This window comes from Lepidochelys olivacea, assembly GCF_965140295.1.
Source record: "Lepidochelys olivacea isolate rLepOli2 genome assembly, chromosome: 11".
Classification (NCBI taxonomy): domain Eukaryota; kingdom Metazoa; phylum Chordata; order Testudines; family Cheloniidae; genus Lepidochelys; species Lepidochelys olivacea.
The window spans coordinates 12666060-12691543 of NC_140421.1; the positions used below are offsets into that span (position 1 = coordinate 12666060).

General features: G+C 43.9%; 1 protein-coding gene across 4 annotated transcripts in view; it reads left to right on the forward strand.

Annotated features, from left to right (window-relative positions):
• The window catches only part of KALRN (kalirin RhoGEF kinase), a 765876-nt gene that overhangs the window by 732673 nt on the left and 7719 nt on the right, over window positions 1-25484 (forward strand). For all 4 annotated transcript variants that reach the window (XM_084643219.1, XM_084643220.1, XM_084643221.1 and 1 more), the window contains 7 exons: window positions 10307-10334; window positions 11481-11652; window positions 12859-12980; window positions 14666-14797; window positions 21687-21851; window positions 23817-23895; window positions 25162-25362. In XM_084643219.1, coding sequence (XP_084499345.1) covers window positions 10307-10334; window positions 11481-11652; window positions 12859-12980; window positions 14666-14797; window positions 21687-21851; window positions 23817-23895; window positions 25162-25362 — 899 coding nt within the window. The remainder of the gene's footprint in view (window positions 1-10306; window positions 10335-11480; window positions 11653-12858; window positions 12981-14665; window positions 14798-21686; window positions 21852-23816; window positions 23896-25161; window positions 25363-25484) is intronic.

Below are 25484 nucleotides of genomic sequence, written 5' to 3' on the forward strand. Positions count from 1 at the left end.
ATGGTTTCCTTTGTGAATCATGTGGACGCTTTCCACACCCAACACTTGTGCTTTGAACAATTACGGGAAAGAACACGACTGATAGTCTTTATATTTTTTGAGGACAGAGTCCTTGAAAAGTGTCATTTAAGTTAACAAAGCAAATCCTGGTCAGGCTCCTTCCATTGTCAAACCAGTGTACCCCCTCAAGTCAGAAGGCCTGATCGAAAGCTAGGTTTTGTTGGGTCCTGACAATAAGACCACCAAGTTGGGAAGGTGGGTAGATACTGCATGCAGTGACGGATGCTCTAGGGAGAAAGTCAGATTTCTCTGGCTCCTTGAGTAGTTACAGAGCCCGTACGTCCAGCCCCTTCCAGGCACTTCTCTAGGGAACTCTGCTCAACTGCCCAAGCATTTTGCAGGTCGGCATTTTCTTTTTAAATCAGACCTTCGCTGTGACAGTACCAGTTTCTCTGACGGCGTCTTCAATCTTTTAATGCTCTGGCGGCGCTTTCCTTCGTAACAAGCGTTGTCCTTTTTGGAATAATGGGAGGCTTCTGAAAGTGTCAGAAGGCAACATTAGCTCTGCTTTGATCAGTGGAGTTCTGGTTTTGCTGTGGATTAAGGTTTTTTGTTTTTGGGGTTTTTTTTTTCTTTTTCTTTCTCCTGAAAGCTAGTAATGATTATGAAGGAATCCTACTAAATCTTTTGCTTTTCCAGTGATCCTTAAATTTTTCTTAAACTTAAAAATAAAGGAACAAGAAATATGTTGACACTGGATTCTGCAACCCTCATTTGCAAATGATAGTGTGTGTTTTTCTTTTTAATCTGTTAGACAAGGAAAAGAACAGAGAATAGCTTGCAAACACTGACCTGCCTGTCCTAGAGTAAACCCTGCCCTCTACTGTTAAAATGAAGAATGACTCCTATTATGAAAGGTTTCAGATTAACAGCCGTGTTAGTCTGTATTCACGAAAAGAAAAGAGTACTTGTGGCACCTTAGAGACTAACCAATTTATCTGAGCATAAGCTTTCGTGAGCTGCATCCGATGAAGTGAGCTGTAGCTCCCGAAAGCTTATGCTCAAATAAATTGGTTAGTCTCTAAGGTGCCACAAGTACTCTTTTCTTTTTCCTATTATGAAGGCTTTTACATTCTGACTTTGTGGGAGTCAGTTTGAAAACGATGACTGGGAAAGTTCATTACTATACTATAGTTTTACTGTAGTACTGGAATGTTGGGTTGTATGGATCTGAGCTTCTGTGCAGAGGGTCAATCAGTAGTTATGTGACTGCTGCATGAGATCCCACAACCATCCTCCTAAGAGAGCTGTACAGCTCGCAGTCCATAATGAAGTGTTCGTCAAGAGGGGAATCAAATCCTTTAATAAATGGACAAGCCACCTGAAAGCTGTTGAGCTTTCCGGAATAGAAATGAGGCATTTTGACTTGTGCTCACACCAACAAACTACAAAGAAGAGTACAGGGCTTGTGTAAACAAAAAAATATAAGCACTTGCTAGGATCTCAAGATGTTCAAAGCACTTTGCTGGGAACTGACTGCCTTATTGCTGCAAATATGTCTGCTACTGTGCAAAGTATTCATACTGCAGGCAGACCTGTACCTTAACCTGATTTTAGTGGCCAAAAAGATGAATAGCTGTTGCCCAATATCTTAATATTAGGTGCTGTCATAGGCTTTTGCAATGCTTGTCTAAAGACTAATATTAAACCCTAAATTCTTACTATTTCTCTACAGCTGTAGCATTTGTTACACAAAGACACACAGTTGCTGGAAAGTTAACTATGTGCCCAAAGGGCTTGATCCTGTTTGGTATGGAGGGTGAACCTTGTCAGTCCCGTTATCTGAAGAAGCTCGCTTGCATAAGCGCTGACCTATTTGGCCTTTATGCTAATTATCAGAGCTACTGGAGAAAAATGAGAAGAGTTGATTGCATATTCATCTCATTCATTTTGTTCGGTTTGGAAAAGTCCAGTGAGGACTCAGAGTGTAGTGTGTAGACAGCAAGTGTAAGGGTATGTAATAGTTTACTAATGGCAGCAGGTTCAGCTTCTGTCACACTTCAGTGTTCGACCTCTCAGCAGCATTCTCCATGCTAGGTCATGGTAGTCACTGAATCCATTTCAGTCAGGTGTTATGGAAGGTTGATTTTTTTTTTATATAACCGTGATTAGCATGCCATTCGCTGACCATCTCATCAAGCCAATAAACGCTTGTCAGATTGTGCTTCCTTTGCTTACTATGGCCCTTGGGGCCACTTTTGTTTGCTATTTATATGAGCCTGCTTAGTTAGTTATAAGGAAATGCAATCTGCCCTTCTATCAAATTTTATAGTTTACTGTTCCACCTGAATCCTACTGCAGTTTCTACTCTGCCCACTGGTTTATGGAGCATTTGGCAATGGATGCATGACTACTTTATGTAGCTGAATTGAAACACAACAGAAATCCAGTTTATTGGCCATAAGTAGTTGCTAAGTGATGCTTCCACCCTGATAATTCTGTTCAATAACGTCCTAATCTGTAAGTACAGTTTACATAGTTTGTGTCAAACCACCCACAGCCTGGTTGTGTATATTAGGTCCACTATTAATGCTTCTCTTTGTCACTTATAAAACTGTGCCAGCAAAACAGACTTCAGATAAATACTCTGGTTATCTTAATATCACGTTACCAGTTTTATCTTTAGGAGCCCCACTGACACTGTATTTAGGATGCAGATTAAAATGTAAGCAGCTTACATTTTTATGGGCATTCACCTGGCTGAGCATCTTACTCTTGTTTTCACATCTTTGCTTAGTTTGCTGCTTAAATTACATAGACTCCAACCAGATCTCTTTTGCTGTTGGTCTTTTAGCTGAGATGACCCCAGCCATCCCCTTTGGAGGGGAGTGGCAGGTAAAGTCAATATTAGTACTGGCAGTGTTTAAATTTAAACTCCTGCAAGTATGTCCCTAAGGTTTTGCCAGGATGAAGCCATGTAGAGTGAAGGGTTCCGGTCCACACCTCCATAAATCTTCAGACTAGAGCCCCAACTCGCTGGTATTTACTTGTAAGGCCTTGCCCCTGGGAGGAGCCTGTGCTCCTGATACACACTTTCAGTCTGTTCTGTCTGTGGCTTGCCTCTGCCTTTCACAGCCTTCTATTGCTTTCTCACTCAAAGGGATATATATATTGACTATAACAGGGTTCAAAAAAGAACTAGATAAGTTCATGGAGGATAGGTCCATCAATGGCCATTAGCCAGTATGGACAGGGCTGGTGGCCCTAGCTTCTGTTTGCCAGAAGCTGGGAATGGGCGACGGGATGGATCACTTGAAGATTACCTGTTCTGTTCATTCCCTCTGGGGCACTTGGCATTGGCCACTGTCAGAAGACAGGATACGGGCTAGATGGACCTTTGGTCTGACCCAATATGGCCATTCTTATGATAGCATTATACCCCTAGAGCTGTACATAGAGGTGACCTGCCTGCTGGTCTCCACAGTGTTCATGCAGAAGGGGAATGTGGTCCGTTGTCTTTACGCTGCCATTCCCCTCCTCTTGGGGAACCCAGGGAGCGTGCTCTTGTAGGGCTGCATGCTGGGAAAGGGGTAGAGACTAACTGGGATGGAGGCAGGGGCATGCAGTGCAGGAGTAGGGCTGGCCAGGAGTGTAGCAGAGACTGCACATCTTCCCCCTCAGTTCAAAAGCAGATGACCTGTGAAAATGAATGGCCTGAAACTGGCTATGTTCTCTCAAGTGATTACCCCCCCCATACATACAGCTTTCGGTCCCAGGGACAGTCCTGGCCATGGGCAGCAATGGAGCTGTGCTGCCAGGCATAGGTGCTGACTTTTTTATTTTTCCTGGTGGGTACTTTACCCTGGCTCTGCCCTCAGGCCCTGCTCCAGACCCGCCCCCCTGCCCTTTGCTTGCTCCTCTCCACCCCCTCCCCCAACACACGCTCAACCGGTGCTGGCTCTCCCCCCCCCCCCCCCGCAGTGCCTTCTGACAGCCAACAAACAGCTGAGCAGCAGCTAGCCAGCTCCATGGCCCCACGAAACAACTGTGGCTGATGGGTGCTTGAGCCCCAGAGGCCCCCCCCCCCGGTGTTAGTGACTCTGCTGCCAAGAACAGGGACTTGCAACAGGGGCACAGGTCTCAGTGTAGCTGGCCTTGTTTCTTCAAAAGGTCCTCTAACTCCTCCCTGTGATAAGCTGGCATCAGGGATCTCTACAAGGGAATCTTTAAGGAGGTTTCCTCTCAGGACCCTGTGCCTGTTGGTCATTCCATGTATGGGGATGATCCTCTATTCTGGTTAATCAGCAACTGGATACGGGGGTGTGAAGGATGCTATATAAATACACCTTTGTATTGTTCTACTGATGGATTTGCGCTACATGAACATGGCAGCTCAAGGGACTTTTGGCTCAGAACTTAGCTTTCGGGCACGTTCGGTTAGTGACGTATCTTGGTTGGGCTAATCCAGCTGTGTAGTACCATTTCACCAGCCTGTGTGTCCAGCTCTCTACTACTGATTTCACTCTTCTCAGGGTGCAGAGTTCATGGCAGATACTTTCCAGAGACCCTTTCTTCTCTGTATGCTGCAGTTCGTATTTTGCCATCATCATCCTGTTGTCAGCAGAGGGAGCAAACTTCAGAATGGCAGTTGCCCTACTTTCTCAACTCTCTCCACGCATGCTGGAAATAAACGGATATATAAATAAATATCTGGTACGCTGACTAAAAGGAGTCAGGAGCGATTAACTGAGTCCTAAACCATAACACTTCCTTTAGGTTTGTCACATGACTTCAACATTGAAGGATCTTCTTATGCCCAAGGAAACTGTGGGCCAGTTCAGTCTACAAACAGAAACCCTGGAGCTGGAGTTGGCTAATGTTTAAAAGGGAGGGTGTGGGGGTGTATATGGAGTGGGGAGTTTGTATAGTCCATGGAAAGATAAGGAATTTTACATCCTCCAAAATAGAGCAGACCATATTTACCCTATCAGGGAAATCTTCTAAAAAAGATTATAGAAGTGAATTAAAACAGTTTTTTGTACGTGTATGTTTTAAGAGCCCTCCTGTCTTTTGTGCAATCCACTGTCTTGGAGACTTTCAGAAAAACATGGCACGCTCCCTGATCAGGGAGAATACCCAACCTACAGCGATAAAGCAGTTTGAAAAGAGTCACATAAACTTGCCCAAAGCTAACGGGGCAGATTCTCAGCAGAAATAAGTCAATGGTTCTGGCGGCTTATATCAGCCCAAGATGTCTTGTGTACCTCTGCCATAATGACAAAAAGTTACAAGTCTGTTTGGTGGCTTGAAGAAAACACTTGACTCCACAGAAGAAATGTTGGTTTAGCTTACAGTATGTCTACACTGCAATCATGGGTCTGATTACAGCTCATGCAGACTGCTCAGGTACTGAAGCAATGATGCCATGGCAGCCTGGACTTCAGCATGAGCTAGCTGCGCAAATAATTACGAAGGGTTCCAGGCAGGCTTTCACAGGCTCTGCAGAAGTCTGCACTGCCACAAGCTTTTCTAGCTCAGATATGTCTACACAAGTTGCAATCTCACATCCCGATTGTAGTGTAGACGTACTCTGTCATGCAGAGATAGGTGCTGATTAAATTCTAATGACCACCTGCTCCCCACGCACAAGCTTTTTGCAAATAGAGACAGCAAAGTCCAGGGAATAGGAATCTGGACTTTGAGTTGGGGGATCCGGGTTCTATATCCAGTTTTGTCACTGACACTTTCTTTGCTTCTGAACAAGTAGTTTAATCTTCCTGTACCTCCATTTCCCTGTTCCCATGAGTGATAGCTCCCTAATGTTTTACAAAAGGAGAGGGAATAAGTATATTAACTGACCTACTGAAACCAATAGCTGAATCATATGGGGAACACTTTGAATTAAGGATTTATTTGCAAAAATGTTCTCTTTTTGGTCCAATATCACATTTTTCTAAATTGCAGTCATGTAATAACTTACACGTAGGGGATAGGAATTTCAAAAGGCCAATTTTTTGAAAGAGACTTAGGCGGTCTCAGGTTAAGTCTTGTTGAAAGACAATGAAAATTTTACCCGTGGACTCGATCAATGCTATCTAGCTGTAGTAATTTTCTTTCTGGGTACTAAAATATAAAATACCTTGTAAGGTTGTTATTGCAAATGCATCATGTCTCACAAGTTATTAAAGAAGGTAGCATTATTTATTCATATTTTTATTGCTTTAATATCTGAGACATCATAGCTGTATCTATTAATTAAACATTTATGTACAGGAACTCGTATGTGATGTGTTAAGAGCATTTCATTCTCTTGCTTGCCAATCCAATAAAGGCAGAAATCAATTTAATATAAAAGGCACTTTAATGGGTGAGTGCAGGGAGGATGTGCAGATTTAAAGTTCTGGAGTAGGGTGGGTATGGAGTTCACTTATACTGTGATTCTTAAGTTGTGTATATTGGTTAACCTAAAAAGTCCAGAATGCTGGAGCCTTCATGCAAATGAGTTAATGCCCAGATCTGCATATTTGATAGATATGCATTTCTCATTTACATAAACATCAGTAAGTGTCCTGAATGTCCAGCTCCTGGTGTCTTACCATGAAACTTATTCCAATTCCTTTTCTGTTTCCTATAAATGAGAGAAGCACTTAATCACAAGGGCAGGTCTCACCTCCTCTGCCCCTGTGTCAGAGCAGGAGAGAATTAACTAGCATGTATGTAAGTTAATGATTATCCAGGAAACGGTATTAATCCACACAGTAACTGGCTGGCTGCATAACATACGACTCCAGAAAGGAAACCCCCTGATGACAAGCTGCATTGTAACTTCCCCCTTCTCTGCTTCTACAGAACCTAAAATGCACAGCTAGGGCCAAATCTGAAGATCATTGGTTCCATTGGCCTTTGGATCAGGCCCTTTTAGGTGGTAGGATGGGTGGCTGGCAGTAATGTGGAAGGGAATCATCTGGCATAACCATCCTTTCCTCTGGGTTGCCTCCCTTCAGCCCAGCGTGAGGTTATTGAGCACATGCTTAGGATCCTCAGTTCTTTGCAAAGGCATCCTTAAATACTTGTCCGAAGATGTGGTTCGGCTCTGAAAAGCTACTTTTAAAATGGCCCCATTGTCTCAGTGATTTCCAGATCAAATCTTCTCTGTTCACAAGCAAAGAGATGCTTGGGTTTTTGTTTTTCTCCCCCCCCCCCCCCCGGGCTGAAATGCCTGCAAACTCAACCTAGGAGGATAAAGTCGAGCCGGATTCGATACTTTCTCATGCATTGCTGCCAATACTAAAGGTTCCCTTTGCCATGTTATGCGTCTGTGGGTTTGCACATTTCACTCAGGCCTTGTCTACGCTAATGTAAGTTACGTTAGTTAGGTTACGTAAATTACATAACTTACATATGACAGGAGACGTTCTCCCATCGAGGTAGATTCCGCCTCTCTCTGAGGTGGAGTACTGAAATCAACAGGAGAGTGCTCTCCCATCGACTTATGTCTTCACCAGACCCGCTAAATCAATGCCGCTGCATTGATCACAGCAGCATCGATTTTAGCGCTGTAGTAAAGACTAGCCCTCAATTAACAATGCACATGGTGATACGCAAGAAGGAATAGAATCCTAGCTCCCACACCCAGGCTAGGAGGGGAAAAACTCTACAGTATGGTCAGTAAAGTCAGCAGATCTGCCTCTTTATGCAGCCAGGGAGCAGATCTGTCAAGGGAGAAAGCCACAGTTATTTTTCAGAGCAGAACTGCTCCTCAGACATTTCCTACAGGAACCTTTGGAATGTTTCCTTTGCTTTTCTGCCTGTTTTTTTCTTAACTGTGTGAAGACAAAGCACTTTAAATTAAAGCACTTTAATTTAAAGCAGCAGCTGTCCACATCTGATTCCAGTTACATGTTTAGGAGTGTGCACGTCATCCATTAAATGTCATTACTGTCAGAAGGGATGACAGAGTTCTCCAATATCTTGGGGAGACTAATCATTTTTATGCAGAATATATTTTAGATCCATTATTATTCACACATTTTTTCACGTTAAAGTCAATACTAGGTTTGAAAAAAAAAAATCCCAACAGACTTCTTGGACGAAGAAAATGATTTAAGTCTTTATAAGCTTCCGAGAATGAAAAAATGGGGTCTCTGTTATTTCCAGAATGTCAGAGTGTCAAAATGATGTCCCCTGTGTACAGAATTCTAGTTTGTTAGGTACATTATTACGAAAAGTTTTGGGGGCTTTGCTCCAGAGTATCAATTACTGACTGTTTCTAGAGTACTAGATGTACAGTACTGGCTTGTATGGATCAGTGATCTCATCCACTACAATAAATTTCTGATTCCTATCAGATCTACTGTGAAGGACCAAATTCTGGCCAACGCTAGGAAGTTAGGTAACCCACATCCCAAATGGAAATATATATGCAGCAAACCTGTGTTGGTATGTGCCCCTATTTTGCCTGAGTCTGGGCCTGAGCATGGTCTCCTCCTACATTCTCTTTTTGCTAAGAAAAGAAGATAATGCATGAAGAGCTCTGATGCCTAAGAGCATGCTCTGGTCAGCTGCAGAAGTGGGTGTATATGTACCCTGGAGGCCTTCTTCATTTCCCTCTTGCCACTTGCAGTTACACCTTTCCATGCTGAAAATTGAAGGGGGCCTGACGAGTGCTGTCTTTTTACACCTTCTGGAGGAGGCACAGTCAGGCAACCAACTTCCCCCATGTGTCTCTGCTGCAACCTGAAGGTTTGCAGGCATGCATGAATGAGCATCATCAGCAGAATTTAGCCCAAAGGTTGAAACCTTCCTGTGCTATATGCATGTTCTAGCACTTTTCTCACTCTGTGTTATTTGCTATGGAAAGGTATTTGCCAAAAAATGCTGAATTAACCTCTTTGCCTTTAAAAGGTTACCTTTAAACATTACTGTTTCTGCTCTTGAGGCCTGAATGGTCCCAGGGTGGCAATGGATAGACTCCATCAGTGTCACTAGGCTTTGAATCAGACCTTCACTGCACTGATATCTCACAGATTGGCACCTAGATAAATGCATGTAAAGATGTTTTAGTAGAGGAAAAGGGTTACTGGTGTGTACATGGTGCTGGTACAGTGTTTTACTGGCCTGAACTTGGCTCATGAATCAACAGTGGGTTAATGAATTTACCCTAAACAAGTGCCAATAAAATCTTCTTACCACTCTTCACCATCATGTATTTTGTGTATGCCAAACTATAGAGAGGTGTTGTTATAGATGTAGCATTGTAAAAATTATTGGTATTGGTTTTGTATCCCTCTATCTTTAAAATATAAGGTCAAGTTGCCTCAATCACCATGTGTGGGTCATTGAATGATAAATCATTTCTAATTTTGACTGCATTCCATCATTGTATAAAAGAGCTCACAAATACCATGACTAGGTGCAAATAATTTAGAAAGTAGAGATACCCAGAGAGCCAGTGAGATAAGGCAAGATTTTTATAGCCATAACAGGCCATGAGATATTAGATCTTAATGCTGTCATTGGACTGGAATCTGTCAGCCCTGGGGCTTGAACCATTGTAATTGAGAGTGAGGGCAAAGAAGTAAATATTTTTGTGACATGGGTTACCTAGGGAGGTGGTAGAACCTCCTTCCTTAGAGGTTTTTAAGGTCAGGCTTGACAAAGCCCTGGCTGGGATGATTTAGTTGGGGATTGGTCCTGCTTTGAGCAGGGGATTGGACTAGATGACCTCCTGAGGTCCCTTCCAACCCTGATATTCTGTGCTCACTGTCCCCCCCTTCCCCCCTTTTTACCAAAGCATTTCGGAGATTAAAAGGTGTCTCAGCAGAGATGGGTTAGTGAGCAGAGTGCAGGTGAGATGGTCAAAGGTACATGATAAATGCATTTGATCACGTGTCTGTGCAATTGATCACATGGTGGAACAATATATCATGTGGTTGCAGAAAGAAAGGAATTAATAGCATGAGCATCACCACATATGTGATAAAAATAAACTATAGCCTACAGTCTTCAGAGAGTTAGATGATTGCCTGTTGCCTATGCTGCAATTAACACTGAAAAGGGTTATGCTTTATTAAAGTAACAGTTCTTAAAATTTTAATTTGCCTTTTTAACTATGCACTAGCCATTTAGAACTCCCTTATAGATGCTTGCTGTGTATGTTGGTTGTTAGCGATTCCTCTCGTGCTCTCTGATCAGTCTGTCTCTCTGCATTTCATGTTCATTTCTTCACTTTACCTTGCAGAAGAAAGGTGTTGCTTCTCTATTGTCCAAAAAAAATTAAATGTTTCTATTTCTTCTCATTTTTCAGATAATGAACCCAAATTTCATCCAAGAAGGTGAGTGAAAGACAGCTGTGCACTGCAATGTTTTCCTGCCATGCCAGCAACCTGGATCAACCCACATAAAACAGAACTTCACAGGGTTTGATCATAGTGACTCACATTAGGGCAGGTCCCACATGGGCACACTGCCTGAGTAATCTTGGCTAGATTCCAGAGTAATCAGCATGAGGAGGATTCCTTCTGGTCCTAGTACGTCCTGTCAACAACCAAAGGATCCATGCAGTGCTGAAATCGCCAGACCCGCACTTCCCCCAAATGCCCTTTTCAAAACAAGAGTGTCAGACTTCCTGTGAAATACACAGTGCCTGAGCGTTAGCATCTTAAGGGTGGTGGTACAGCCCTGCCAAAGAGGCAGGGTGGAGCTGTATTGACCCAGGAAGAGCACCAGGAGATTGTGCTTCAGGCCAGTGCAGTCTTTCCCGTGGCTGCTCAGTGTGAACAGGAAGGAGCAGGAGCTCACTCTGCGCCATTTATTATGCTGGTATGGCATGCCATTGTAACCCAGACACCTCCTGGATGTGGTGTTCTGTCCCATCTAGTGGCACCAAGACCACTTGGAGAGAGAAAATGAATCTGCTCTACAACCTTAGCCAACAGCCAGGTGGCTTTTAGCTCATGCAGTAGAGGCTCATGCACTAAGCTCCAGAGGTCCCCAGTTCGATCCCACACGCCGATGACTGGGGTCTGTCGGTGTTGCGCCATCTTCCCCAGTGTGTCAGTGTTATTCGTCAGGCTGCAGGGACACAGCCCGCTTCCTTCTCACCCATTCACCTGCTTCCCAGGTGGAGAAAAGAAGCCAGCAGTCTCTGCGCTTTCCCGAGCAAAGGGACTGCTACTGTGGGAGGCCCTTGCATGTTGGGCTTTTTGCAGGGCTCCCACCCCTGCCAGGCCATGCAAGAGCCATCACAGTCTGGCTCTTAGTGAAGTCGCAGTTTCAGCAATTTCCCTTCCAGCCTCCTGTATCCTCAGCACTTGGTACCAAGGTTTTAAAGGCATCATTCAGGCACATGATCCTATATAAAACCCCACTGTGATGGGTAGGATTAAATGCTTGTATTCAAATATCGGGTCTGGGTGGGGGCACATTTCTTCTGCTTGGCTAAAAGGATTTGTGTGTGTGGGTTTTTTTTTTTCCTCCAGTGGCTCCAGAGTTTCTCGTGCCATTAGTGGATACCACCTGTTTGCTTGGTGACACGGTGATGCTGCAGTGCAAAGTCTGTGGACGGCCAAAGCCCAACATAACCTGGAAGGGACCGGATCAAAATATTCTCGACAATGAGAACAGCACAGCCACTTATACAGTTTCATCCTGGTAAGTTCATGTATTGGACTCCCGAAGTATTCAGGCTTGTTAGTAGTTTCCCTCCTATCAAACGAGGTGACGGCACCAATCTGCCTGCAAGACACATTAAAGACAAACGATTATCTGAGCCAGCCTGGCGTGCTGCAGTAGCAGCACATTATGTATGTCCGCTATGGGGGGGTCAAAGTTTGGGACTCGAGTGAAGTCTGTGGCTCCCCAACCTGGGAATATGCTTCGCCTCGGGGACGAGGCAGTGTCTTGTGTGACCCTCTAGGGACCTCCTTCAGCTGTTCCAAGAAGAGCGTGGATTGTCTCTAGGGGAAGTCATAGCTGACTGTGCTTGGACAGAAAGACGGATCATCAGAATGCTGGATGCCCTAAAAGCCCCATGTGGGGAGGGAAAATAGATTTTTCCAGAGAGCTTTGCAGTCAGCTTTGGGCAAACCTTGCCAGCTCTGGAGTTTGAGTAGTTCAGATAAGCAGCCTGAGTTCAGATGCTCATCTACAGCTTATCTAAACCACTTGGGAGGACAAAATTAAAGTGGAAATCTCAGGGGAACGAGCTTTCTCGAAAGATTTTTTTTTTCAGTGCTTCTGGTTCTGGCACAGGTGTACCCTGGGAATGCAGAGTCGGGTGAAAATGAGAAATCAAAAAAGTTACTGTGCTCATTCATCAAAACGCACTGCCAGGTCAAGAGATCCCCTGGAGACCATCAGTTTTCACAGCTGCCCTTACTCTAACTTGCCCTGCTTGTACTTACTCAGCAGACCGACTCCTTGTGGTATTTAGAGGGGTGATAGTCCCATACAGGTGATGTGTTTACATCAGTGGTTCCCTTTTTTCTTCAGAACTGGGGATCAATCTAGTCTTGTTGCCTTGAGTCTTTTTTTCCAACATCCCTTTCCCCACCGCAATGCTGCCAAACGCATGACTGCATGTAAATTGTCTGTCAATGGGCCAAATTCAGGCCTAGTGCAACCTTGTGCAAATCCACTGGACTCAATGGAGCAATGTCACAGGTCTGAATTTGGCCCAGGAGAACTAAAATACCCTTAGTATGTATTTCTCCTTAGTGCTTTGCGTTGACATCCTTTATCTGTGCCCACTGTACCCTCTAAGACATCTTCATCGTTCCAATACGCTACAAGAGATGCCAGTGTAAGTAGTCACTAGTAAAACAGCATTTTCAAATGTGATGTTTCTGACACCTGTAGTGATTCTGGGGAAATCACCCTGAAGATTTGTAACCTGATGCCTCAGGACAGTGGTATTTACACCTGTGTGGCAACAAATGAACATGGAACAGCCTCGACCTCCGCTACAGTCAAAGTGCAAGGTATTGGATTTTACCTTATCTTTTTGTGCTTCTGAAACATAATGCAGCAACCGCTTTGCTGAGCCCCTTTGTGGAGGCTGGGAGCGCTTACAAATAGCCACTGTCCAAACAAGTAGGTAAGGAGCTGTTGCAAGTGGATGACAAACAAGGGGGCCAAACCATGCAGACTTTACTCAACCCCAATTCCCACTCGTGTCAGAGGGAGCAGCTGATGCTTAGCTCTAGATTTAGGTGCCTTAACTTTAAGGGCCATGTTTTAAAATCTTGGCCTAACATGCATCATAACCTTTACCCATCCTAGCTGAGAATGCAGCTTCCTGTAACCACAGCACCCTGCGGGCCCAGACTGGGCCCCAATGCAAAGACCAAGTGTGATTTGCATAAACACTTTCAGTGAGGGTAAGAAGGAAATTGAGTCCTCTCCAAGTTACAAATCATTAGCATAGATGATGATGTTGCCCCTGCTCTTCCCTCTTTGCAGGATGCTTTGGCCGGGGGAGCCTACACCTAAGCAAGGGGGCAAGAAGTTTACTGGTGGTGAGTTTAGGGCTTTCCACCTCTTTGAATGGAGGGGGCAAGGATTTGGCCCTTAGAAAACACTTTGAGGGAACTCACCTTTGAAGAATGATGAAGGATCCGTGGAATTATAATGAGTCCCAATGGTGAGCTGATTGTTGGTGACCTCCACTCCAACAAAGCATATTTTAGAAATTCAAATGAGAGATGCCTGAGGCATTAGAGGCAATGCAGCCGTAAAGAATGTATAACTGATGGCTTGTGGAGGTGCGAGTCCTGAACATTTAGGAAGTCAATTTGTTTGTTCTCACAATGGGCCCCATTGGTTTGATTTGTCAGATTTACCGGAAAAGTAAGTGGGTAAATGAGCTGCCACCGTATTCCAGACAGTGCTTTGCTACATGCGTAGCAATTGCTGATTGACTCCTAAGTGCTACAGTAATTCAAATAAGTATTATTATTATTAATTCCACCCCATGTGCCTTGTCTGTCACCTTTTGCAATGTCAGCCATTCAAAAGTCATTACTCTGAGCTCAACACACCAACGGGCCATTCAGTTCAGTGAACTCATCGGAAATTTTTTAACTTCAGTGGGTTTGGATCAGGCACTGAGATTGCAGCAGAAACCAGTAGCAATGGGCTAAGGATACCAATGCACCTGCATTTACCATAGTTAGAATAAACTAATACAAATCGCCATGTGTCTGAGTGAAAATTCCCGCCCCCCCTTGCTGTTCTCCAAGGTCAAAGGTGATGATATTGCCATGCCATCCTCAGTGATGCTGAAATATACCGTGGCTGCACTTGTCTTCCTTTGTTCCTCAAATATCACTAGAGAGAGGGGGCGCTCAGGCTTCAGAGCAAAGCTGAGCACCAGCTGAGAGCAAGAAGAAACTCCCACCCATGCTATAGTGTTGCACAACTGAGTAAGCACATTATGGTCTAGAGGACATTGGCCTTCCTCTCAAACCTTTTAGTATAGACCCGTGTTGGAAACAGGATACCTGACTGGATGGACCAGTTCTGATATAACAATTCCTGTGATTGCTCCAGTCGCTGTCCAGACAACTCTCATGTCTACAGTGGGCAGTGGTAGGGCTTTCTTTTATATGCTCTAAGCAGTAAAGTACAAACAATAGGTGATGGGGTACTGATTTTTCTTTTCAAGGTGTTCCAGCAGCCCCAAACCGTCCCATCGCTCAGGAAAGAAGCTGCACTTCAGTGATCCTTCGCTGGCTGCCCCCATCCAGTACAGGCAATTGCCCCATTTCAGGCTACACTGTAGAGTACAGAGAAGAAGGTAGGAAAACGTTAGCCTTTACAGCCGGGGTGCCATTAAGGGGGTACAAGGGAGCCTGGCACCCCTCCTCCCCTCCCCCGGGTTTCATACAGAAGGTGTGCTCCCAGGCAGAGCTCTTAGGGTATGTCTACATGGGCAGAGTTAAAGCGCCACTCAGAGAGCCCTGCTGGGAAACCGCTGTTGTGTGTTGACACGGTCAGCTGCCTGCACAACAGCGTGTTCACACTTGCGGCACTTGCAGCGGTATTCGGAGCAGTGCACTCTGGGCAGCTATCCCCCAGAGCATCTCTTCCTCTTCTGCCGCTAAGAGTTGTGGGAAGGCGGAGGGGGTTGTGGGGCATCCTGGGTCCTGTCCCAATGCCCCGAGATGCATTGCTTCGCACCCCAGCAATCCCTGTGCTTCCATTTGCATTTGGCACCATCTTTCAACGGTTTGTGTACTGCACGCCCTGCCCTGCTTCTTCGGTCTGCAGGAATGAATTCCGAACTGTTGACCAATATGCTGCTTGCTCTGACTAACCCATCACGAGTGGCAGTGGAGTTGTTCCTTAAACTACAAAGGCAAGAGGAATGCGACATTGATCTCGCCAAGTATAGTAGCTACGACATGAGATTGCTTGTGGCCTTCACAGAGGTACTGACCAGGGTGGAACACTGCTTTCAGGCTCAGGAAACAAGCAGTGGGTGGTGGGATCACATCGTCATGCACGTCTGGGATGGCGAGCAGTGGCTGCAGAACTTTTGGATGAGGAAAGCCACATTCGTGGGACTGTGTGATGAGCTCGTCCCAGTCCTGCAACGCAGGAACACGAGAATGAGAGCTGCCCTGCCCTTGGAGAAGCGCATGGTGATTGCACTGTGGAAACGGGCTACTCCAGACTGCTACCGATCAGTCGCTAACCAGTTTGGAGTGGCAAAGTCGACCATTGGACTCATGCTGACGGAAGTGTGCAGGGCCATTATTCGCATCCTGCTCTGAAACACCGTGACCCTGGGCAACGTGCGTGACCTTGTGGATAGCTTTGCACAAATGGTCTTTCCTAACTGCAGAGGGGCGATAGATGGCATGCATATTCCAATTCTGGCACCAGACCACCTAGCTACCAAGTACATTAATCGCAATGAATATTTCTCAATGGTTCTCCAGGCGCTTGTGGATCATCGTGGGCATTTCACAGACATTAACGCAGGCTGGTCCGGAAAGGTGCATAACACACACATCTTTCGGAACACTGGCCTGTTCAGGAAGCTGCAAGCAGGGACTTTCTTCCCGGACCAGAAGATCACCGTAGGGGAAGTTGAAATGCCCATTGTGATCCTGGGAGACCCCGCCTACCCCTTAATGCCGTGGCTTATGAAGCCATACACAGGGCAACTTGACAGCAGCAAGGAGCAGTTCAACAACAGCGTGAGCAAGTGCAGAATGACTTGTGTGCTTTTTGACATTTAAAGGCCCACTGGCGCTGCATATATGGGAAGCTGGACCTGGCCGATGACAATATTCCTGTGCTTATAGCTGTGTGCTGTACATTCCGTAATATTTTTGAAGGGAAGAGTGAAAGCTTCACTTTGAACTGTCTGAGTCTTCTCATTTGAGTGGATGAAATTGTCAATTTCCAGGACTGTTTTTCATAACATTTTCATACTTGAAGTATCTGCCTGTGGGATGTTCGTGATGGATGATGCAATGAACAGGGAGAAACTCCAGAAACTTGGTCGCTTTTGAAAAGTCTGATAAGACTTACTTTTTTTCCCACCATTGCAGGTGCTCCATCCGTTGCAACACTGACAAGTTCATCCAGCAGTGCATTGCCATTTGTCAATGCTTTGTCAAGTGCATTTTTTGTCAACACTGTGGTCTGTTTCTTTCAGCGCCACTAAGTCCAACATTTCTTCTTTCACAATTAAATCCGTGGAAACATAGTGAACAAATATTGCTAGTTGTGGTTTATCTTGAATATCTGTGGATTTGTCGACAGCTAGGCTGAATGCTAGAGCATTCTTTAGATCATTTTGCATCTTGCTTGCAACATCAGCACCGATCTGGGAGATCCGCCTCACCATAGTGTGGCACAAAATTGGAATTTGGCGTATTAGTTGTTTAAGTTTTGTGTTACTTAAATTTAAATTGCAACAATGTCTGCTATATTCTTCTTAACAAATTCTCTATCACAATACGGACGTTTCGTACAAGCGATGCTCCATGCCATAACAAAATTAGTTTCAGTTGTTGTCAGCTACCTTACTGAATGCCAAAAGTAGTGTCTGCTGACTGTTGCAGTGTTTAATGCGGTTATCTTGTTTTTCCTTAATTCTGATCCAGGAGTGTATTTAGAGGAAACGTTATTGTGAGTTGTTTCATAGTGACGTTTGTAGTGAGAGAGCATACATTGCAGATAAGGCACAGGGGTTTGTCACCTTTCCTAGTGAATGCAAAATCTTCCCCCCATTCTGGCTGAAAACTTTGGTTTTCTTCTTCATACTTGGTTTCTTACAGTTTGAAGATGTCACTGTCATCCATGAAATTAACGTAGGGTTAATGCTTTTATCTAAAACTGTTCAGCTACGACTTATGAATAGTAAACATGGCCTGTAGTGTGCAGCATGCAAGGAGATCACAGCACATGAGGTCTACATGGTTCCACAGTGACGCAATTTCCTGTTATAATGAGCATGTGCTGCTGAAGCCAGAGCCTAGGCACTACCTGCAGTGCTGAAGCCCCCAGCAGCAGTGCCCCTCCCATGGGACTGAAACCTAGCCTTGCCACCCTCTTGCAGGCTTGAAGCCAAAAGCACCAGCTCACCCCCAGGGGGCTGAAGCCCCGAGCTTCAACTCATCCCCCAGCCGGGCTGAAGCCCTGAGCCATGGTGCCCTGCTACGGGGCTGAAGCTGCGAGTGCCAGCTCATCCCACTATGGGGTGAAGACCCGGGCACTGGGTCTTCCCCATCCCCCTGCGGGATGAAGCCCTGAGCTCCACAAGCCACAGTTGACCCTTTAAAGAGCCACATTTGGCTCGTGAGCCCCAGTTTGGCCACACCTGTCATAGGCCATTAAATTTCTCCCAGCTACTCCTGCATTGAGCCCAGTAACTTGGGTTTGGCTAATGCAAAGGTGTCCAGTCTTGATTCAAAGTCTTATCATACTGTCACTGTATCAGACAGGCTTTTCTGATGGGCTCTTACTGTGGGTACGTTAAGCTGCCTGTGTTTTTGAGCCAAATAATTTTATTTCCTGCATTCCAGTAACGTCCCACTTCCTGTATTTCTTCCATCCAGCACTGCATTCTACCACCTTTCTCCATTCCAACACTCCTTTCCCCCTGAAAAAATAAATGCACTGCCATCCCTATGGGCCTAGCAACACATTATGCCAAGGTAATATGAAATGATTCACATTCCTGTTTGCCTTCTGCCCACAAAGGCGCAATGTTCACTGGGTGGAACGCCTTGCCTTAGGCATGTGGCCTCTTTTTTTGTTTTTTTGTTTTGTTTTTTTTTTCCCTTCATCATTCTACAACAAAAACGTAAGAAGCAATTTTGAATTTAATCGTCTAAATCCCGTCACTTAGTGAATGATCTACCTTAACCCTCATCGCATCAATCTGACTGGCACATCTGACAAAGAACAATAGCCTTTGCATTAACAGTAATCCAAAACATTTTAAAAAGCAGTAGTTTTGAGTATTTTGATTATTTGGATCAAAAACACAGGCAGCTTAACATATCCACAGTAAGGATCACAAGGATGACTGACTTTTCTCTGTCTGTCTGCCTTGTAAGCGAACCTCCCAGATAGTCACATTCATGTACTTTATGCAAAGCATATACTTTATGGTAGGAACTTAAGGTTAAATAGTAAGTATTATACACACAAATTCCGCCTTCTGACTCTAATTTATATAAAAATACTCCATGCTTGTGCATCTTGCTCTTCTCTTGCCACGTGAATGCCCAATACTACTGTGACTTACATGGATGTTAATGGATGTCATGCAGCTCACGTGCCCCAGATCAAAACATACCCCAGGTTGTTTTTCAAGCCCAGAGGTTGAAGATTTGTGATATGGAGTCATGCCATCTTCAGTGAATCTGGACTGTAACGTGGCTGCCTGTGCCTCCTTCCCAGATGTGATTACTACCACTGGTCCAGTTGTCTTCTTTCTTTTTTCCCACATTTGGTACATTACATCCGAAAATCCTCCAGTGCATCCCAAAATCCTTTGTGCTGGTTTCCATTGTTTTTCAAACAAGACACCAAGGTCCATGAACCATTCCTGTAGCCCTTCCTGTGAAGGGTCCCCTGGGTTTCCGGGCATTCACAGAAGACCCAGTTGCAAATGACTGAACCAATCTGCATCTGCACAGGTGAGGAGAGACTGAATGGGACTCAGTTATTTGTGGTAACGAGAGGCCCCTCTTTTAAATAAATCTCCAGTACAGAATCTCCTTTTCTGCTGATTCCTTTGGTATTTCACCCAGTTATTCCACTGTCATTTCCAGATCTGTCTGGATATTTTTTCGTGGGATGTATTTTGGTCTCGTTGTCCATGAATTTTATTCCTGGAAGGCTCCATATTTAGCAGATCTCATTATGTATGCCACAGACATGTTTTGAGAATCCTGACAACTTGTTCTTCATCTAGGTCCTTCAAAGAATCCTATCTAAGGCCTAGTCCCCTCTTGCCATTGTAAATAATGCATCATAGAATTTCTCCCACTGTATTTCACTGTAATCAAAGAGAGAAAATCATCAAGTCAATGTCCCATTTCTTTACCTGATTTCACACTCACTGAAACATTGTACACAGGCACATAAGCATAAGCCTGTGAGAGAGAACCTCAAATGCTGTGCCCAGAAAGATGTTGACAAACTGAAGGGAGTTCAGAGAACAATAGAAATGACGGGTTTCAGGGATTGACTTAAAGGAAAGAGTAAAAGTATTACATAGTGGTAGCTTGGTTAAACAATAACTAGAGAGAAGATGTGTTTGGAGGGAGGAAAAATTATCTCAGGGTAGTCTGAGGAGATATTAGCAAAGAATAATTGGATGACATTGTGAGAAGAAAAGTTTAGGATGCACTATTGTTTACTAAACCATGTACTAAACTGTCATGTACTAAACAATGGAATAGTCTCCTGGGGGATGTGGTGGAAGCCCTATCACAAGGGAGGCCTGATTCTCCTTGACACCAGTATAACTCCAAAGGGAGGCTACATGCCTAATGCAAGTTAGAACCTCTTGGATCACTCTACACAATGAAATGACAGGTTTCAGAGTAGCAGCTGTGTTAGTCTGTATTCGCAAAAAGAAAAGGAGTACTAGTGGAATCTTACAGACTAACCAATTTATTTGAGCATAAGCTTTTGTGAGCTACAGCTCACTTCATCAGATGCATTCAGTGGAAAATACAGTGAGGAGATTTATATACACACAGAACATGAAAAAATAGGTGTTGTCATACACACTGCAAGGAGAGTGATCACTTAAGATGAGCTATTACCAGCAGGAGAGTGGGGGGGGGGAGAGAACCTTTTGTCGTGATAATCAAGGTGGGCCATTTCCAGCAGTTAACAGGAATATTCGAAGAGCAGTGTGGGGGGCAGAATAGTTTTACTTCGTGTAATGACACATCCATTCCCAGTCTCTCTATTCAAGCTTAAGTTAATTGTATCCAGTTTGCAAATTAACCACCTTGATTATCACTACAAAAGGTTTTCTCCCCCCACCCCACTCTCCTGCTGGTAATAACTCATCTTAAGTGATCACTCTCCTTAGCCCTGGTCTACACTAGGACTTTAGGTCGAATTTAGCAGCATTAAATCGATGTAAACGTGCACCTGTCCACATGATGAAGCCCTTTTTTTCGACTTAAAGGGCTCTTAAAATCGATTTCCTTACTCCACCCCTGACAAATGGATTAGGCCTTGCCGGGTCGAATTTGGGGTACTGTGGACAAAATTCGATGGTATTGGCCTCCGGGAGCTATCCCAGAGTGCTCCATTGTGACCGCTCTGGACAGCACACTCAACTCAGATGCACTGGCCAGGTAGACAGGAAAAGAACCACGAACTTTTGAATCTCATTTCCGGAGACTGCGGGAACTGTGGGATAGCTACCCACAGTGCAACACTCCGGAAGTCGACGCTTGCCTCGGTACTGTGGAAGCACTCCGCCGAGTTAATGCACTTAGAGCATTTTCTGTGGGGGGGACACACACTCGAATGTATAAAAACAATTTCTAAAAAACAGACTTCTATAAATTCAACCTAATTTCGTAGTGTAGACATACCCTTATAGTGTGTATGATAACACCCATTTTTTCATGTTCTGTGTGTATATAAATCTCCTCACTGTATTTTCCACTGGATGCATCTGATGAAGTGAGCTGTAGCTCACAAAAGCTTATGCTCAAATTGGTTAGTCTCCAAGGTGCCACAAGTACTCCTTTTCTTTTTAATGAAATTAAAGCAGCTCAAAACCAGCGTATTGTAGTAGAGCATTAGGCCCATCAAAACTAATCTTGAGCAAATCACTCAAGAATGTATCATTGCAAACAATTCTGTGTGTTTTCAGGTCAGTGGTCAAAATTAACTACATAATAATAGAGGCTTTTTTATTTCTACCTTTTAAAAAAGCCCATGGATTTTAGCTGCTACAATATACGCAGCCTCATGTGACATATATATGGGTGTGAGAGAGAGAATTCTTACTGAGTATGCTTCATTCACACACTGATTTCTTTATGAATTGGCCTTGTCATTCTGTTATATAACCTGTAAACGGTGGTGGCTAATTGTGCTAGGTAGCTTTAAGAACTGGCATTCTACTTCTGAGCTAAATCAAACTGTATTTTCTTCAGCTAGCTCTTTCTCTCCATAAAATTCAGGATCCCAGGTCTGGCAGCAGTCAGTAGCCTCCACTTTGGATACCTATCTCGTCATTGAAGATCTCACTCCAGGCTGTCGATATCAGTTCAGAGTCAGCGCCAGCAATCCCTGGGGAATTAGTTTACCTAGTGAGCCGTCGGAGTTTGTGAGTCTCCCTGAGTATGGTGAGTACTTTGTGAAAAGGAAAAGGCCAGCTGATGGATGAGAAGGAGAATTGTTCTTTGATTGGTCAACATTAAATTTCCCTTGCAGAGCTGAGATTCAGGTGATGAATAAGGTGATGAATATCAGAGAAAGCTAGATACTTCCTCAGAGTAGTCCTAAATGTTACTAGCTTCACCAAGTCCTAGCATCAACACAACTCCTTTCTCTCTAAAAAGAAAAGGCATTTGAATAACTGAGTATATGATGGATCCCAGAAATCTCACCATTCCTCCACCCCACCATAACAGGATTCCTCCATATCCCCCAATGCCAGGGAATGTATGCCCAATTCCTCTCTTGCCCTCCCCACTCCCACATGCCACCGGCTTTGTCTGGAAAGTAGGCCATTTTGAGAAATATAATCAAGTTAAATGAAGACCCAGCCAATAATCCTCTTCACTCCTGTAAGGCATTTCATCTGAGGCTTTCAAATCCATTTACAAATATTAATCCTCCTCACACCCTTGAGATGGGAATAAGGCAGGATTACTAACCTCATTTTACAGATAAGGAAACTGAGGTTCTCTTGGTTTAAAACCTATGAATGTATTTTATCAAGTCATAAATGGAGAGGGAGGATGGACTTGCGGTCAAGGTCCTGTGTGACCTTGGACAAGTCACTTGATCCACAGTGCCTCAGTTCCCATCTGTAAAATAGGGATAATACTTTCCATCTCCCCGACTCTGCCTTGCCTATCTAGACCATAAACTCTTTGGAGCAAGGTCTGACTCTTACTACGTGCAATGCCTAGCATCATGGAGCTCTGGTCTTGGTTGGTGGGTCTAGGCACTAACTGTAATATAAATAATTTTGTTTTATATTGTAAGAAATAATAGAATACTGAATACTATGTGCAAATGCAGTCACTCCATCTCAAAAAGATGTATTGGGATTGGAGAAGGTACAGAAAAGGGCAACAAAAATTATTAGGTTATGGAACGGCTGCCATATGAGGAGAGATTAATAAGACTTGAACTTTTCAGCTTGGAAAAGAGAAGACTAAGCAGGGATATGATAGTAGTCCATAAAATCATGACTGGTGTGGGGAAAGTAAATAAGGGGGGAAAGTGCTATTTACTCCTTCTCATAACACAAGAACTAGGGGTCACCAAATGAAATGAATAGGCAGCAGGTTTAAACCAAACAAAAATAAGTATTTCTTTGCACAACCTGTGGAACTCCTTGCCAGAGGATGTTGTGAAGGCCAAGACTATAACAGGTTCAAAAAGAACTAGAGAAGTTCATGAAGGATAGGTCCACGCATAGCTATTAACCAGGATGGACAAGGATGGTGTCCATAGCCCATTTGCCAGAAGCTGGGAATGGGCGATGAGATGGATCACTTGATGATTACCTGTTCTGTTCATTCCCTCTGGGCACCTGGCATTGGCTACGGTTGGAAGACAAGATACTGGGCTAGATGGACCATTGGTCTGACCTAGTATGGCCATTCTTATGTTCTCCACGCCGTGATAGCCTGCACTCCAGTCCAACCTGCAACATCTGCACTGCTATTTTTAGTGCACTAGTTCAAACCCCATTAGTGTGAATCTGTCTACAGGAGCTGGGTGGCTCACTCCCAGCTGCAGTGTAGTTGTGCCCAGAGAGGCAACTATAACTTCGGCCCCGCAGGTTGTCTTTGTTATAGTGAAGACTCCTGCAGCCACTGGAGCAGCCCAGCACAAAGGTAACTTCAAGTCACCGTAACTTCCTCTTCTCCTGGGATGCACCTTTTAGAGGCACAGTGCAGAATCTCCCCATGGCAGTTTTGCCTAGGGAAGAGATATGGAAACGGACTTTTAATTGTTAGTTTTTCTTTTAAGACACTTAAAATTTTTCATGCTATATGATCAATCAAACATGTTTTATGTTACCTAGGAAACTTTTCTTAACCTGGATCTTTCTTGAATGTTTTTCCCCAAAGATGCTGCCGCTGATGGTGCCACTGTTTCATGGAAAGAAAACTTTGACTTTGCTTATATGGAATTGCATGAGATTGGGAGGTAATATTAGCATTGTAATAAAACACAAAAACAACCAGGTGAAGCTTTCCCATCAGGAGAATGTTTAGGGTTCTTTTTATAGCTACCAAGTAAATGCAGCATCTCCTTCTTGCCTTTTCAAAAATGCCATTTTTTTTCATGGTGTTGTGCAATAAAATCAGTACAAAATATGTCACTTTCAAGACAGAGTTTAGAATGTAGTCTGAGGAGTGTCATTCAGAAATGAATGGCTGAATGTGAACTCCTAACCTATTAGTTGTGGAAATCTGTATCTGTCATTGGAAGTTTTTGCTAGCATCTGCTCTCATTTCTCTAGTTTGACCTGGGCTTTTGATATCCTGATAATCCAGCCAATCTTGATATACTTATTTCTCAGCGCCCTAGTTCAGCAAAGTGCTTAGGCGTGTGCTTAAGTCCATCACTATCCAACAAAGTATTTAAGTGCATGATTAAAGTTAATCATGCATGCAAGTGCTTTGCTGAATAGAGATGATCTATTGAACTGGAGCCCAAATGGGTAATGTAGAATACTTTGTGTGAGGTCACCCTCTAGGGGTTGGCCAATATATAAAGATAAGGGATCTACTACTAGGGCAGTCTAAGAGAGCTGCTTTAGGTCAAGAGGTGGAAGCCAGTGTTTCTGGGGCTAATGGGTTATGGTTCTATTGTGGCTCTGTAGGGCGATGTACAATTCATCTAGTATCTGTCTGATCAGTATATGGATTCTTTAACTACTTTACTAGTTACAAGACAGGAGTATTTCACTTTGTTCCTCCACTGCGGAACGATTGTGGACAGCTTTGGACAAGTCTCACCTACCCTGTATAAGTGATTTACTGCTGCTTGTCCCTCATAATCACTTTATCTTATCTGAAATGACTAGGTGAAATGATTAAATATTGTTAATTAATGGGGAGGGGGCTCTTTTGGCTTCCTGAGAATTGTAGTTTTTATTAAGAAAATATTTTTGTGCTTATTTAAAAGAAAAAGTAGCAGCTGCAAATTGAACCTGCGGGAGATTATTAGACAACAGCACAATGACTGTACAAAGAGAAATGATACCTTTTGCTCATCCCAAAAAATCTCAACTCCCAGGATAGGGAACATAAGTTCTTTGTAGGGAAATATTATGAATAACTAGACCTATCTGATTCCTTGTAAAATATTAATGCGCTGAATCCAATAACTCTTTGAAAATCACTGTTATTGCACTGAAAAAACAGACATGATTTATTCATGGATCGTCTTCATTGTCATGTCTTCCAGGGGTCGATTCTCCATAGTAAAGAAATGTATTCACAAAGCCACCAGGAAGGATGTCGCCGTGAAATTCATTAGTAAAAAAATGAAAAAGAAAGAGCAGGCAGCACACGAAGCAGCTTTGTTACAGCATTTGCAGCATCCTCAGTACATAACGATCCACGATACCTATGAGTCGCCCACGTCCTATATCTTAGTTTTAGAGCTGTAAGTACCTGGCAGGATCAGGATTTAAGTGAGGCTGTCCCATTGACTTCAGTGAGCCTAGGATTTCACCCGCTGCCCCTTTTTTTAGATTATAGTTCCAAGTACAGCACCCGTTACACACT